Source organism: Triticum urartu, chromosome 5A, assembly GCF_056163025.1.
Source record: "Triticum urartu cultivar PI428250 chromosome 5A, HENAU_Tu73, whole genome shotgun sequence".
Lineage (NCBI taxonomy): Eukaryota > Viridiplantae > Streptophyta > Magnoliopsida > Poales > Poaceae > Triticum > Triticum urartu.
Genome location: NC_141877.1, coordinates 587,625,009 through 587,639,325, shown reverse-complemented (window position 1 = coordinate 587,639,325; position 14,317 = coordinate 587,625,009). Strand labels below are relative to the sequence as shown.

General features: G+C 46.3%; 2 protein-coding genes across 2 annotated transcripts; one reads left to right on the top strand and one right to left on the bottom strand.

Moving 5' to 3' along the window:
- Positions 1-1,934: 1,934 nt before the first annotated feature.
- On the bottom strand, positions 1,935-7,945 carry ARP7 (actin-related protein 7). The gene is made up of 7 exons (XM_048676090.2): positions 7,664-7,945; positions 7,359-7,577; positions 5,558-5,699; positions 4,146-4,390; positions 3,742-3,925; positions 2,514-2,581; positions 1,935-2,437 (listed from the first exon to the last, which is right to left on the bottom strand). The coding sequence occupies exons 1-7, from the start codon at positions 7,739-7,741 to the stop codon at positions 2,285-2,287; spliced, it is 1,089 nt and encodes a 362-aa protein (XP_048532047.1). The 5' UTR covers positions 7,742-7,945; the 3' UTR covers positions 1,935-2,284.
- Positions 7,946-8,054: 109 nt separating this feature from the next.
- LOC125526919 (Tetratricopeptide repeat (TPR)-like superfamily protein) lies at positions 8,055-11,031 on the top strand. The gene is made up of 3 exons (XM_048691517.1): positions 8,055-9,603; positions 9,690-10,220; positions 10,407-11,031. Exons 1-2 carry the CDS (start codon positions 8,055-8,057, stop codon positions 9,995-9,997), a joined length of 1,857 nt encoding a protein of 618 aa, XP_048547474.1. The 3' UTR covers positions 9,998-10,220; positions 10,407-11,031.
- The last annotated feature ends 3,286 nt before the right edge of the window (positions 11,032-14,317 follow it).

Here is a 14,317-nt window from a genome sequence, read left to right as displayed (position 1 = left end):
ATCGGGTTGAACAATCTCAAACCCATATCCATGTCCATGAAGACAGTCTTTGCCCGCCCATGAAAAAATCCATGGGTGAAAAATTGTGTCCATGTCCAAATCCGATGGATATCCATACCCATTGGATATCCATTGGGTCCTCTCGAGACATATAAATAAGACATAACCCAATATTAACATAAACTCTTCCATTCTTCACCTCGTGGTAGGCTAGGCTTCACTTATGGTAAATTAACATCCACTAACAAGCTAAGATCATTTAGTATTTTTCTAACAGATGAGAATGACGAGTCATCTAAGAATGAGGTAAAAATAATGGAAGGGGTGTTGGAGTATGTTACAGAGGGGATTGAATGTCAACTAAAAAAAGTTACGATGGGGATTGTGTAATTTCTTATGCATGTTTTAGATAAAAAAAAGTGTAAAATTGTTGTGGGACATACGACCGTGGGGCAGGGATAGCAGATTTTCCCCCATTAAGTCATACTATCGGGTCGGGTTTGGGTATATCCATGGGTACAAGATTATATCCATGCCCTATCCACGAACAATCGGGTCGGGTTTGGGCGCCGCCCATGGACACAAAAGCATATCCAAACCCTATCCATTCGGGTCGGATATCCATGGATAAAATTGCCATCCTTATGAACAAGCTGCTGCTAGACCTGTATTACCCTTCTTCTTTACTAATAAGCTGAAACAAATATTTTGCCTTCGTTCCAAAAGATAATCTCTAAACTCCACGAACTCACTCCAGTTTCGTCTAGAGGAACGGCGACACTTATTTTGGGACGGAGGAGGAAGTAGATGCTAATCATGCCACTGTGGTGCTGTGTAAGTGTGTGTCCGTCGTATCAAGTGTTTGTTAGCAAAGACCCATCGTGTAATGTATGCCGGCAGCAGCGCCGTCCTGTTACTTAGCCCGACAAGGACTAAGACGGGTCTGCTTGACAGGGCGAAACCCACATGACGGGCATTCTTAGCCGTCTCCCTCTCCTAATAATATATAAGCATGCGGCTCCCACCACCACCAGAGACAAGATGGACAACCTCCATTGGCCACACACACCTCACGCACACGGGCCCTAATAACCCGCAAGCGCATTATACAACCTGAAAGCCAATTATTCGGTTTAGACGACCGCGGGCAGCCTTTGTTGGGCGCCAGATCGGGCACCCCACTGTTGGCGCATGCAACGCAACGCAACGCAAGGCAAGGCAATGCGACCCTCTCGTCTCGACCAAGATCCTGCTGGGCAGACATGGCGGCGTGTCATGTCGCTGTCGGAGCTTCATCGTCGGACGGGCGGACGGACGGCATCAGGAGCTAGCTGCTCATTACGGAGGTCAGCACAGTGTCACCTTTTTTCCTTTCTATGGTTGGGCAGGTGGGGTCCCAGCTGATTGAACGACGCGATCCACGGTGCCGTGCTGTGCTGGCTCGTGGCCGTGGCGGTAAAACCGAGTGGACCCTCTCCTCTTTTTCCTTGAAATGAACCGGGGATCGATTGAATGAATGAGCGAGTGAGTGAATGAACCGAGTGAATCGCGTGCTGACACCAAGCGGGCCGGTGACGACGGCGCGCACTGTGGAGGGAGCTTGGCGGCTTCCCGTTGGATGGATGTCGCAGGAAGGGCCTGCCTGAGCAGGGCACTGTGGGAACCATTAACTAGAGCTTGGAGATGGCACGGGATGTCCGGGGGCCGGACGGTACGTATGTAGATCATCAATTCCTACCAGAACTCGTACAACGACGCAAAGACTTGACCGGACGGCGTGTATCTGTGTATGTGGATCGGTCGTCGACATCAATTTCCACCAACTTCTGCACCACGGAGAGAATGCAGGCTGGGCCCATACTACTGCGACACAGAGAACGTTGGTAACATTTCCGTAGGCTTCGTCGAACGGGCTAAAACAGCACAACGCAGCGTGAGCGAGAGAGAGCAACGCGATGCACTCCCGCGAACAAATTTGCAATGGTACGACACAGGTACAATGGGCTAGCACTCCTAATAAAAAGAAGATAGACGGCAATCTGAATAGCTAGCTACTTATCATCTAGCTCGCCAAGCTAGCAACAACGACACATCCAAACCAGAAGCAGAGCCAGAGGCCATGAATGGCTCTCAGAGGCGCCCAGCATCAGAGGAGGAAGGGCACCACACCAATCCAGTACCAGTGCCGCTGGCCCCTACACGCATCATTTATCAGTTGCCAACACGTACGCGCACGGTGTGTCATCCATCCTGTGACTCGAGTAAAGGGCTGGTTCTCGGTCGCTCAGAAGCACTTCTTGTGGACGATGGACGGGCCAGTCTCGTCGTAGTCGCCCTTGGTCACGTGCTGGTTCTGGGGGAAGACCACCTTGGCCAGGATCGCGCCGCCCAGCCACGCCGAGTGCCGCGCCAGGTCCTCCGGCATGTACTCCGGGGCCTGGACGGAGGAATGCAGGTTTGGGTTAGTAACTGGGAATGCCGAGAGCAAGAGCGCACCAGTTTAGGGGGTTTACCTTCACAAGAGTTGGGCGGATCGCGGAGGCAGACAGATTCGCTTCTCTCTGAAACCTGTCCTCGAAACCTTTGGGAACAGTGAAAAAAAAGGGTTAGTTATCCACTATGAACTTTGGTCATTATCAACATGAGCATAAGCAAGGAAGCAATGAAAAAAAAATGCAAGGCACCAGCCGTGCCATTAAACGAAGCTTGTTTGAAGAAGCCTGCGAGTAATGATCATCTGAACTGCTGAAATACGATACCTGCTTATTGATGTCGGTAAGGCATCCTAAGGCGACAACCCACTGCCTTGAAGCCTAAGCGACGACTAAGCGCCTAAACGCGGGAAAAACTCGAAGGCGCTGCCTAGGCGCCTTGCTGCCTAAGCGTCCAAGGCAGGACACCTTAGAGCACGGTTCATAGTATAGCCAACTGTTGGCTATATGATGTTGCCATGTCATATGTAGTCATCACTTATAGTCACTCATACAACAAGGTTAGCTATAAGGTAGGCTATAAGAGTACTACATTTTTTTTCCACCTTCTCTCTCTCTTTCTTCACATTTATTGCATTTGACTAGGAGTACGCATATAGCTAGGCTCTTGCATGAGCCCGCTCCCATTATTTTTTCATGTCTCTCTCCTTCATATAGGCAAAAATGCCATGTAAGCGGGCTATAAGCCCATTATTGTGCTTGCTCTTAAAAACAATGGCTATAACCAGCATTACTAGCCACAGCTCTTCCAAAATGCTCCACCACACGTTTCAGCATAATGTTGATTGTGTTATCTGCATATCCACACGGACACTAACAGGAGTACAAGATATTCCTGAGTCCTACATAAGATTCTGATTTCTTTCCAACAAAATGAAATCCCCAGGTCCCAACACCACGGGTACTCAAATGAGAGAACTTCCAAACTGGCCCCGTTTCCTCAGTTCTGGGACATGGATAGAAACAAACTAGACCGTTGCTGCATAGGTCATACGCCACTAGCATTCAGACAATCAATTCATACAGCATCTACTTTTCATAATTGTGTCATGCAGAATGTAGTTTTTTTTAATGATGCCGTGTGCCACAGGGAAGCATATATTATCATCCATAAACAGTAAGCCTAGCAGGTTACTAGTATTTATAGCTAATAGTAGTTGGCATGCATTTTCCATGTAGAATATAAGATAGAAACCCCAAGAGTTTTAACCAAGGAAAAGGCATCTTGCAGAGGAGAGCAATAACTAACCAGTCATAGATACAGTGCCACCACATAACATAGTGTTCTCCAGCAGTTGCTTTTGGTACTCTGATGCGACGTTTGAAACACTAGTAATTAGCTGGTGGACAATGCCATAATCTTCTAAGCCCAAGATGCTTGGTTGAAACAAAGCTTCGCCAACTATATAGCGCTCTTTTTCAATTGTTATAACCTGGAGGAAAAAGTGTTTAGTGAACAGCTATTCTATACATTCAGGGTGATAAATAAACATCAAAGCATTTGATCAACCTAAGGATGATAATTCACATAATTATCATGCATTTTATAATGAGAAAAATTGCACGCTAAGTGCTCTCTATACATGTAGATGAACAGGTGGATGTTTGACAGAGCATTTACACCAAAGCAGTGTAACATAATTAATAACGAACCTGTCCATCTGGAAGAGTGTGAGTTTCTGGCTGGCATGTACTTGCTATAGCTTCAAAGGCTGACTGATCTTCTGTGCAGCATGCATACTGCTCTTTCAGCCTCTCAACGTCAGAAATATCAATGTTTACTGATGGGTTGGACTTCTTTAGTTCTTGTGCAAATAGGTTTGTCAAGTCAGTTCCTCCAATCTCAAATCTCTTCGACGCTACATGCTGAACAGCACCTTCACAAACTGGAGCAATATCTGGACAGCCAATACAAAAGAAGGGCACTTGTCAAAATTTGTCCCATGTAATTTAGTAAGCACACAGTGGACAACCAATGCTGAACAACTTTCTCTTTAAGGACTGGTCTTAATATATCTGTACAGTGGCTCGCTTGGTATTGCTGCATCGTGCTGCAGAATCTAGTTAGGCTTGGTTTTACTGTATCGTGCTGCAGAATCTAGTTAACTGAAAGAATCTATACTAGTCCAACTCAAATATTTATGTTCTGATTGTGACAAAGGGGTAGCCAAGTACCCCCAACTTATTAACATATCCAAAAATAGTAAAAAAAAACTCCTGGGGAAGAAAAGCCACCACAATGCAAATTGTGAAGTAATACAAATATAAAGCAGTTGCGAAGCACAATTACGACTCACATCTGAACTACTGAACAAATAAACTATAAATAGAATTTGTTCCCGGATTCAGACTCCTAGTATTCCTTCACAAGCCCATGAACAATATGTATTGATTTCTTGTGTTAATACAAAAATATATATTACTGATGACAAAGCACACACAAAAAATGTTACATTCCCTCCACACCTTGTGATCAAGAGGGAGGAACCCTATTTGGGTTAAAAGTACAGAAGAAGATGAATAAACCATTCGAATAAACAAGGATTACTTAAAAAAATAAAGCTGCAGAGAGAAATGATCTTCGGATGAAGGAAATGCGACACAACATGTACAAATTACACATACCAGAAGACAAGAGAAGACAGAAACATTTGAAATACAAATGATGGTGTGTATACTATATTACTGACTGGAGAGGGTTAACATAAGCATCATTGCTACCATTTAGAAGAATTTATGTCATCCCTGTATGATGTTCTTGCAATGTGCTTAAAGATCATCAATCACTGGGTGACAATTGTGTTGCACAAATTTGAGCTCAAAAGGGAATGCATATTTTCCCTGCAAGCCTTCGATATGTGCTAGTTTTCACCAAGGTTATTCTAGAGTGAGTAAATAAAAGATACTGAAAGAAGTATTAAACGTAAAATCACCAAACCAAGGAAACATAAAGTCAATAGCTTCAGAACAAATACCATATCATACAGACATTACACAAAGGCCACATATGGAATCAACAGTGTCGCAATTCAAGTTCAAGATACAGCTGGATTTGGTGATATTACCTATTTTCCCATGTCCAATGTCAACCGTACAACCCGAAATGCGACCAACAGCATAAAGGGACAATACAGCCTGTTCAGAATCATAAAATCCTGATACGTTGAATTTTTCGAACATAAGTTGCACTAATTGCTCCCGGAGAGCCTGCAGAGAACATGACATAATTGGAGAATTAGAACCAAATGCAAGACCAACACGATTGGTAAAACCAATTGATTAGCTGCACTAAAATATGGATAATGTCAAATGGAAAAGGCTTAGCAAACAAGCAAGAGAGAGATTGTATTACAGATTGAGAATCATGAAAACTTATTTAAGTGGCATTGCAAATGCTTTTGAAAAAGCATATGCATTTTCTGCTTTTTACTAACCATTTGAGAGCATTCCCTTTTTATAGAAGAAGTGGAACTGGTAAAGACTTCCACAAATAAGTGGATTATATAGCACAGCACAACAACCAAAAGCTGGCCCTTAAAAATGTATGAAGACCGTAAGACCAAAATCGAAACAAATCCACGACCTTAACGATTGAGGAAAAAGGGGTAGGTATTACTATGGCCCGAGTCTTTTCTTCTTTCAGCCTTATCTCATAGCGAGGAATGGTGCGTGCTAGCCTTCAGACTATAGTTTGAGTGCTACATCATGCAATATCTGCCACTGTTAGAACTTCATTCAATTCCAATGATATCAATATATGGAAAGCAATGTACCAGGAAGACTACTGGGCACCATATGTTGGTAATTTCCAAGTGATACAGCTGCAGATAACCTGTTCAAACTCTAGCCCAGGGGGGTGTCCTGTTTGATACCTAACCATGCCATGCCTAACTCTAGTCACGAAACAGTTGTTTAGGTATGAGTTTGCTTCATTGCCGCAAATCAGAATGTGACTCATTACCCTTTTCTTAGTTTCTTGGCCCACCTGTTAAAGACTCAGGTTCCATGGGTAACTTTACTGAACTTGCAGTGGCCATTTTGATAAAAAAAAATTATGGCAAGGTTGGCCACAAACATAACATACAGTAGAATTTAAAATGCACATCAAAACCCAAAGCTAGAATTATGTAGTAAGATTCAAAAGTTAACCAAAATAGCACAAAGATTTTGAACTAAAAAGCACAAAATGGATATGTGGCTCACAGTAACCTTTTTGGGAGTCCATCATCTCTACTCGGATAAGAGAAAACTAACCATGCCCAATTGTGTAATGTGTGTAAACCACTACACAAACGCACTACCAAATAACAAAAGAACTTTACACATAATCAAATAAATCGGTAGAGAGATAGCATAAGGAGAATTATGGCATTGGACGACCAGTGAGAGCTTAATGTGGTTCTAAACCAAACCTTTCCATCAAATCAACATGAACTGAAGTGTTTGATGATGGGGCATCCACGTGGTCAAGAAACACATGTGAAACCACTTGAGGATGTAGCAGATGATTTTATTGAAGAAGTGGACTTTTCCAAGAGCTCAGTTGTTAAATGTGGACTGTTTTGTTTGGAATGTATATCACATGGACCTATAGTCCAGTGGAATTGAGCCCATCCACAAAAGGAATAGCTAATGTCATTTTAGGCTGGTAGAAGTGCGGAATCGCATAAGCCAACATGCGGGTTAAGTTGGTGTGCCAACACCCAAGACCACATAACTCAGACCCAATTAATCCTGAAACCTAGTACGTAATAGCAAACCCTGAACTTTTACCTGGTCCAGTATTGTGTTAAATTGCAACAAGTCTATTAGGCACGAACACATTTAAACGAGCCTGAAGTCAAGCAGGGAGTGCAGTAGTAGCACCTTGGGCGTGAAGAGTGGCTCGGTGAAGAGGATCTGGCCCTCGTCCCCCATCTCCCAGCCGATGTTCCTGTAGAGGACGTAGGTGAGCAGGTCCTCCATGGCGTCCCAGTCCTTGACGAAACCGCGCACCACCGGATGCACCACCTCCTCCACCACCGCTGCCGCGCCGTCGGCCACCTCGTTCTCCTCCACCTCCGTCTTCATCTTGGAGGGCATCACCTGACCACACACGCGCGCATCGAACAGGGGGCTCCCGCGAAATCTCGAGCGAATCGACGGGGAGCAGAGGAGATCTGGCGACTCACCAGCCCCGGGGCCTGGTCGGGCAGCGCGATGCCGGCCTTCAGCAGCTTGGACCCCGCGTCGACGACCACCGCCTCCATGGCCGGCGGCGGGTGCAGGCGGGGAGCTCCGGCTCCGCGGCGGCGACGCAGGGAGGTGCGGGCGCTAGGGTTTGCGCCGAGGATTTTTGAAATTTTTGGGCCTCGCGGGAAAGGGATGGAGAGGTTTTGGAGGATTTAGCGGAAGAGTGGGGAGGAAGAAGAAGCTCTCGCGGCAGAGGAGATCTCGCTGCGGCCGCAGGGCGGAGCGAGTGGGTGACTGGCAAGCGGCGACCGGCGAGAGGCGGGTTACGTATTCCTAAATTACGCCTCTGAACAATGAAAGTGTTCTTCACTCTACGCCTTCGGTCGTTTAATGTGGATCCCGGCCGTCTCTGCCGGCATGGCCCCACCGTGGTCCGCCCCGCGCCAGCTCCTCCTCCACCGCCTCGCCGCCGCGCGCGCCATCTCCAGCCGGGCCTACCCGCCGCCCACCTCGACCCCGGAGGCCTTCCACGCGCACCTCGCGGCGCTCGCGGCGCCCTCCCGCGCGGGCCACCCGGCCACGCTCCCGTCCCTCCTCGCCGCGCTCTCCCGCGCCCGCGCCGCGCGGCTGCCGCTCCTCCCGGCCACCCGCGCGCTGGCGGCCTCCGCGCTCCTCCGCCACGGCCGCCTCCCCGACGCGCTCGCGCACTTCAGCCTCCTCCCGGACTCCGCCGCGCCGCCCGCTCCGCTCGGCAACTCCCTGCTCGCCGCCCTCGCGTCGTCCGGGTCACTCGCCGCCGCGCGCAAGGTGTTCGGCAGAATGCTGTCCAGCGGCGCCGAGCTGGACACCGTCGGCTTCGGGGTGTTCGCGAAGAGTGTGGGCAGGAGGGACGGGCTGGACGAGGTCCTGCGGCTGGTGAACGCGGTGCATCATCGGGAGGGCTTGATCAACAAGTCTGTTGTCGCGGCGATGGTTGCCGACGGTCTGTGTCGGGAGCGCAGGATAGAGGATGCTTGGCGGGCTTTGGAGGATATGAGGTTACGTGGATGGAAGCCGGATTTTGTGGCGTACAGGATTGTGTCCGAGGGGTTCAGGTTAGCTGAAAGGGCAGAGGAGGAAGGGAGGATCTTGAAGCAGAAGAGGAAGCTCGGTGTTGCACCAAGGAAGGTGGACTACAGAGAGGTTTTGCTTGCGCTGGTGTCTGGCAGGCAGATTTCTGACGCGAAGGAGATGGCCGAGGCGATTGTATTAGGCGATTTCCCAATTGATGACGACGTGTTGAATCTCTTGGTGTGTTCGGTGTCCGAGGTTGATGCTGATGCTGCCATTATGTTCTGCAAGTTCATGATAGGGAAGGAGAGATTGCCAAGTATACAGATGCTCGTACAACTTTGCGAGAGCCTTTGCAAGAATGGCAAGGGCAATGAGATGTGGGAAATGTTTAGAGTGCTTTTGGATAAGGGCTATTGCACGAGTGAGAGGGAGTATCATTTGGTGGTGTCATTCTTGGGCAAGGCAGGGAAGGTCAGAGAGGCATATGATGTGATAAAGGAGATAAAAAGGAAGAGGCTCGATCCTGGCATTTCATCATACAATTCTCTCATGGTAGCACTCTGCAGAAATGACCTCCTTAGGCCTGCTAAGAAGTTGTGGGATGAGATGTTCACCAGTGGGTCTAGTCCAAATCTGCAGACCTACAATATACTTATAACAAAATTTGCAGAAATTGGTGAAAGTGAACAAGTCCAACAGCTGTTTGATCACATGGTCCAGAAAGGAGTGACCCCAGATAGTACAACATACACATCAGTCATTACTATGTTGTGCCAAGAAAACAAATATGAACAGGCTGAGGAAATCTTCAACAAATCTGTAGCGCAGGATCCTAAACTAGCTAGTTCAGTGTTAACTGTGTTTATCATTGCACTCTGTAAACAAGGTATTCCTGTCCTCGTTATTAGGTATTATTGCTGCTTTACTTTTTCTGTTGTCTCCTTGTAAATGTAATCCTTGGAATTTTTTCAGGTGGCTTCAAAACAGCATTGGGTGTTATGTCAAGTCTTCCATCCAATATTGAGAGCTCGAATTCACATGTTATTCTGTTGAAGTGCCTAACAGATGTTGAGGAAATTGAAATGGCTTCTGAACACATAAAGTGGATTAGACGCTACTGCAGCTCTGCTTTTCAGAATATAATGAATGAACTCATGGCTTCTCTTTCCACTTCTGCTAGCCTTCAACCTGTCAGGAAATTGGTCTGTTATTTACATTGTCAGGGGCTTGTTAATGAAGTTGGCCCATGGATGAAGTTGATAGAAGATGATTATGCTTGAATCACAGGTTCAATGGTCATATCATATGATACCACTTGTCCATTTTGCCAAGAATGCACAAAGTGTCTTGAGACTATTGGAGGTCAGGCTTCAGTGCATTACTTCACAAAGCGATATTGATACTTCCCTCTGATGCATCGAGTTCTCAGAATTACCAATGAGAAAATGACCGAGATTTCTGTAAAGATCTGGTTTGTGCTGATCTATTCTGAGCAATCCTGAGGTATCATTTCTTTCACATCACCATTTACTGTAGATCGTTAGTATTTGTATTCTTATGATTATGTGACTTCTGTAATTTTGCACCTTTTCGCCCACAAATATCATCAAGACGAAGAGTCTAGTTGTCATTTGTGCACCATATTATATGGAAATTATTCATCTCAGCGACAATTTCTTCTGGTTGCAGGTTTGGGGCCACTGTTCTATTTTGCTCCTACTGCAAAATAAATCTGGTGTTTATTGGCCATATGCTTGGCTGGTATAATGTGGCGATTGTTTTGGGATTACATTGAGCGAGCATAATGAAATTTACCTTTATCCAAGGAAGCACTTCATTATGATGGTTCTGCCGCTACTGTGGGTATGCCAATTGCGGTCATGGAGGATCAGAATGAGTTATATGGTGACTAGTGGATTCTGAAACTGACCAGGTTCGTTGTGTTATAGAAGGTCAAGGCAATTCTTGTCCATCTGATCTCCTCCCCCTCAGAGACTGCTGAAAGTTCTGTGAGGGTTGGTGGCACTTTCACGATGGCATCCTACACTGTATCTAAGGTCCCTGTTGTGGATTCAGCTTGATTTATGTCATGGAAACAAGGGCGTAGGCTGCACTCCATTTTTGGAATTGTACATCGAGTTTCTGTGGTTCGGACAGATACTCTCTGATTAAGGGTGTTTTGTCGACATTTTCGATGCCTCGGTAGATTGTCCATAGATGCTCGTAGGTATGGTTCTGGATTCGACCCCATCTGTTACTCAAGCATGTTGTATACTTCTGTCATCTTCATTGACTGAAGAACCAGTTAAAACCATTGTCGAAAAAGCATATGCATAGTTCTGTAGAGCGATCAAATAATAAGGAAGCAGGGTAAAATAAAAAAGACATGCGTAGTTCCTATTTTCCCACTACCCTTCTCGCATAGCGGTATGGATATTAGACACATTGGTCAAGCTTTTATTAATTCCCCTATGCTTAAACGTGATCTAGTCTTAAAAGATGTTCTTCATGTTCCTCAAGCCGATAAAAACCTTGCCTCTATGTCTCATTTAGCCACTGATAATAATGTCTTCTTTGAAACTCACCCTCGTTACTTCTTTATCAAGGATCGGGCAACGAGGGAACTTCTACACCACGGTAGATGCATTGGCGGCCTCTACTCCATCACATCCGGAGCACTTAGTCGCAAGCATCGTCAGGTCTACTCCGTCATCAAGCCCTCCTTGGCAAGGTAGCATCAACGTTTAGGACATCCTTCCTCGGTCATAGTTAAGCAAGTAGTCAATAAAGGCAAACTTTCTTTGTCACACAGTCCTATTAGTGATTCGGTTTGTGAAGCTTGTCAATGTGCCAAGAGTCACCAACTTCCCTATCCTAAGTCTAGTAGTGTTTCTCATGCTCCTTTAGAGCTTATTTTCAGTGATGTATGGGGACATACCCGAGATTCCTTTGGCAGAAAAAATATTATGTCAGTTTTATCAATGATTACAGCAAGTTTACTTGGATTTATTTACTTAAGTATAAATCTGAAGTCTTTTCTATATTCCAAGAATTTCAAAAACTTGTTGAAAGACACTTTGACAGAAAAATATTAACAGTCCAAAGTGACTGGGGAGGGGAGTATGAGAAGCTCAACTCCTTCTTTCGTAGTATAGGCATTGCACACCATGTGTCTTGTCCCCATGCTCATCAACAGAATGGCTCTGCCGAGCGTAAACATCGCCACATTGTTGAAGTTGGCCTCTCTCTACTTGCTCATGCCTCCATGCCTCTTAAGTATTGGGATGAAGCTTTCATCACTGCCACATATCTTATTAATCGTTTGCCTAGCAAAGTTATTGGAAATTCTACTCCGTTGGAACGTCTTTATCATCAAAAACCAGACTATAATTCCCTCAAAACTTTTGGGTGTGCATGCTATCCCAATCTTCATCCATACAATCATCATAAGCTTGAGTTTCGTTCTACTCAATGCATTTTTCTTGGCTATAGCAATCTCCACAAAGGCTACAAGTGCCTAGAAATTGCTACTGGACGTATTTATATTTCTAGAGATGTTGTTTTTGATGAAAATCTCTTTCCATTCGCCAAGCTTCATCCAAATGCAGGCGCTCTCCTTCGTGCTGAAATAGCCCTTCTTCCTGATCACGGGGGTGAATTAACTAAAGTTGATCATGTGAAAAATTCCACAGAAAATTGTTTTTCTGCAGATTCTGGCCGTCATTTTATGTGTGCAGGTCCAGAAAAAAATGGCACAGGGTCCAACACTGATTCGGCTGGCAGCGGCGTCGGATCCCATGCAGATTCGCACGTCAGCGCTGCTGCACCTGACAGCGCGCGATCCCAGGAGGATAGCCCTCCCCTGCATGCATCTCCTCGCACGCCAGTGGCCGACCGGGTGGACCCTGCCTGTCCCGATGCGCGGTTGGCTGAGGCCGCCAGCCCAGGCGCGGGTGCACGCACGCGCGTGGCCGACAGCCCCCACCAGGTGGACCCTGCCAGCCCAGGCGCGGGCGGACTGCGCGCCACTTGTCCGCAGGACGACGAGGCGCAGGACGCGATGGCTGATTCGCCTGGCGATAGGAGATCACCTGCGCCTGTGCCGACAGGATCAGAAGCAGGTGCAGAATCCTCCTTGGATCTGGTGCCGGCATCTTCTGTGGATAATTCTGCTCCAAATGCTCCTGGATCTTCTGTGCCTATATCAGCAGTTTGTTCTTAGGCTCCTCGTCGACACACTCGATCACAGTCAGGTATCGTCAAAAATAAAGAGTACAATGATGGTACGGTACATTATGATCGTGTCAAACGTGCTTTTCTTACTAGTGTTGGAGAACCAGTTAATTTGCATGATGCTCTAGATCACAAAGAATGGAAGGCAGCTATGGATAATGAATATGATGCGCTCATGAAAAATAGAACTTGGCACTTAGTACCCTCAAGGAAGGGCATCAATGTCATAGATTGCAAATGGGTCTATAAGATAAAAAGAAAATCTGATGGAAGCATAGACAGATACAAGGCTAGGTTAGTTGCCAAAGGGTTTAAACAGAGATTTGGTATTGATTATGAAGATACATTTAGTCCTGTTGTTAAGGCAGCTACCATTCGACTTGTATTGTCTATTGCTATTTCTAGAGGGTGGAGTTTACAACAGCTAGATGTTCAGAACGCGTTTCTTCATGGTGTTCTTGAGGAAGAAGTGTTCATGCGGCAGCCACCTGGATATGAGAGTCAAAGCATGCCAAATCATGTCTGTAAGTTGGATAAAGCTCTGTATGGTTTGAAACAGGCCCCAAGAGCTTGGTACTCAAGGTTGAGCATGCAGTTACAACAACTTGGGTTTACACCACCAAAAGCAGATACTTCATTGTTCTTTTATCATAAGGGTAATATTACTATATTTGTACTTGTTTATGTTGATGATATAATTGTTGTGTAACACCCCGGATGTAACTTTCCCTATTTGTACTCCAACTCTTGCCATTTCCGGCGTTAAGCTATATTTATTTCTCGGGTTCGGGTCTTTGTCTCCGTGTGTTGTTTTCATTGTCATGCATCTCATATCATGGCATCATGTGCATTGCATTTGCATACGTGTTCATCTCATGCATTCGAGCTTTTTCCCCATTGTCCGTTTTGCATTCCGGCGCTTCGTTCTCCTCCGGTGGCCATTTCTAACTTTCTTTCGTGTGTGGGGATTAAACATTTCCGGATTGGACCGAGACTTGTCATGGGGCCTTGGTTTACTACCGGTAGACCGCCTGTCAAGTTTCGTAGCATTTGGACTTCGTTTGATACTCCAACGGTTAACCGAGGGACCGAAAAGGCCTCGTTTGTGTTGCAGCCCAACACCCCTCTAATTTGGCCCAAAACCCACCAAACTCTGCTCCATGTCCTAGAGCGTTCGATCACGATCGCGTGGCCGAAAACCGCATCTCATTTGGACTCTCCTAGCTCCACTTATGCCTATAAATAGCCCCCCCCCCCCCCCGTTTTCGGATCTCGGATCTCTCCCCGTCCAACCCTAAAAAAAACTCCAGATCCGCCGCCGACGGACGTGTCCGGAGCGGACCGCACAACGTCCGCCGCGCCCCTCG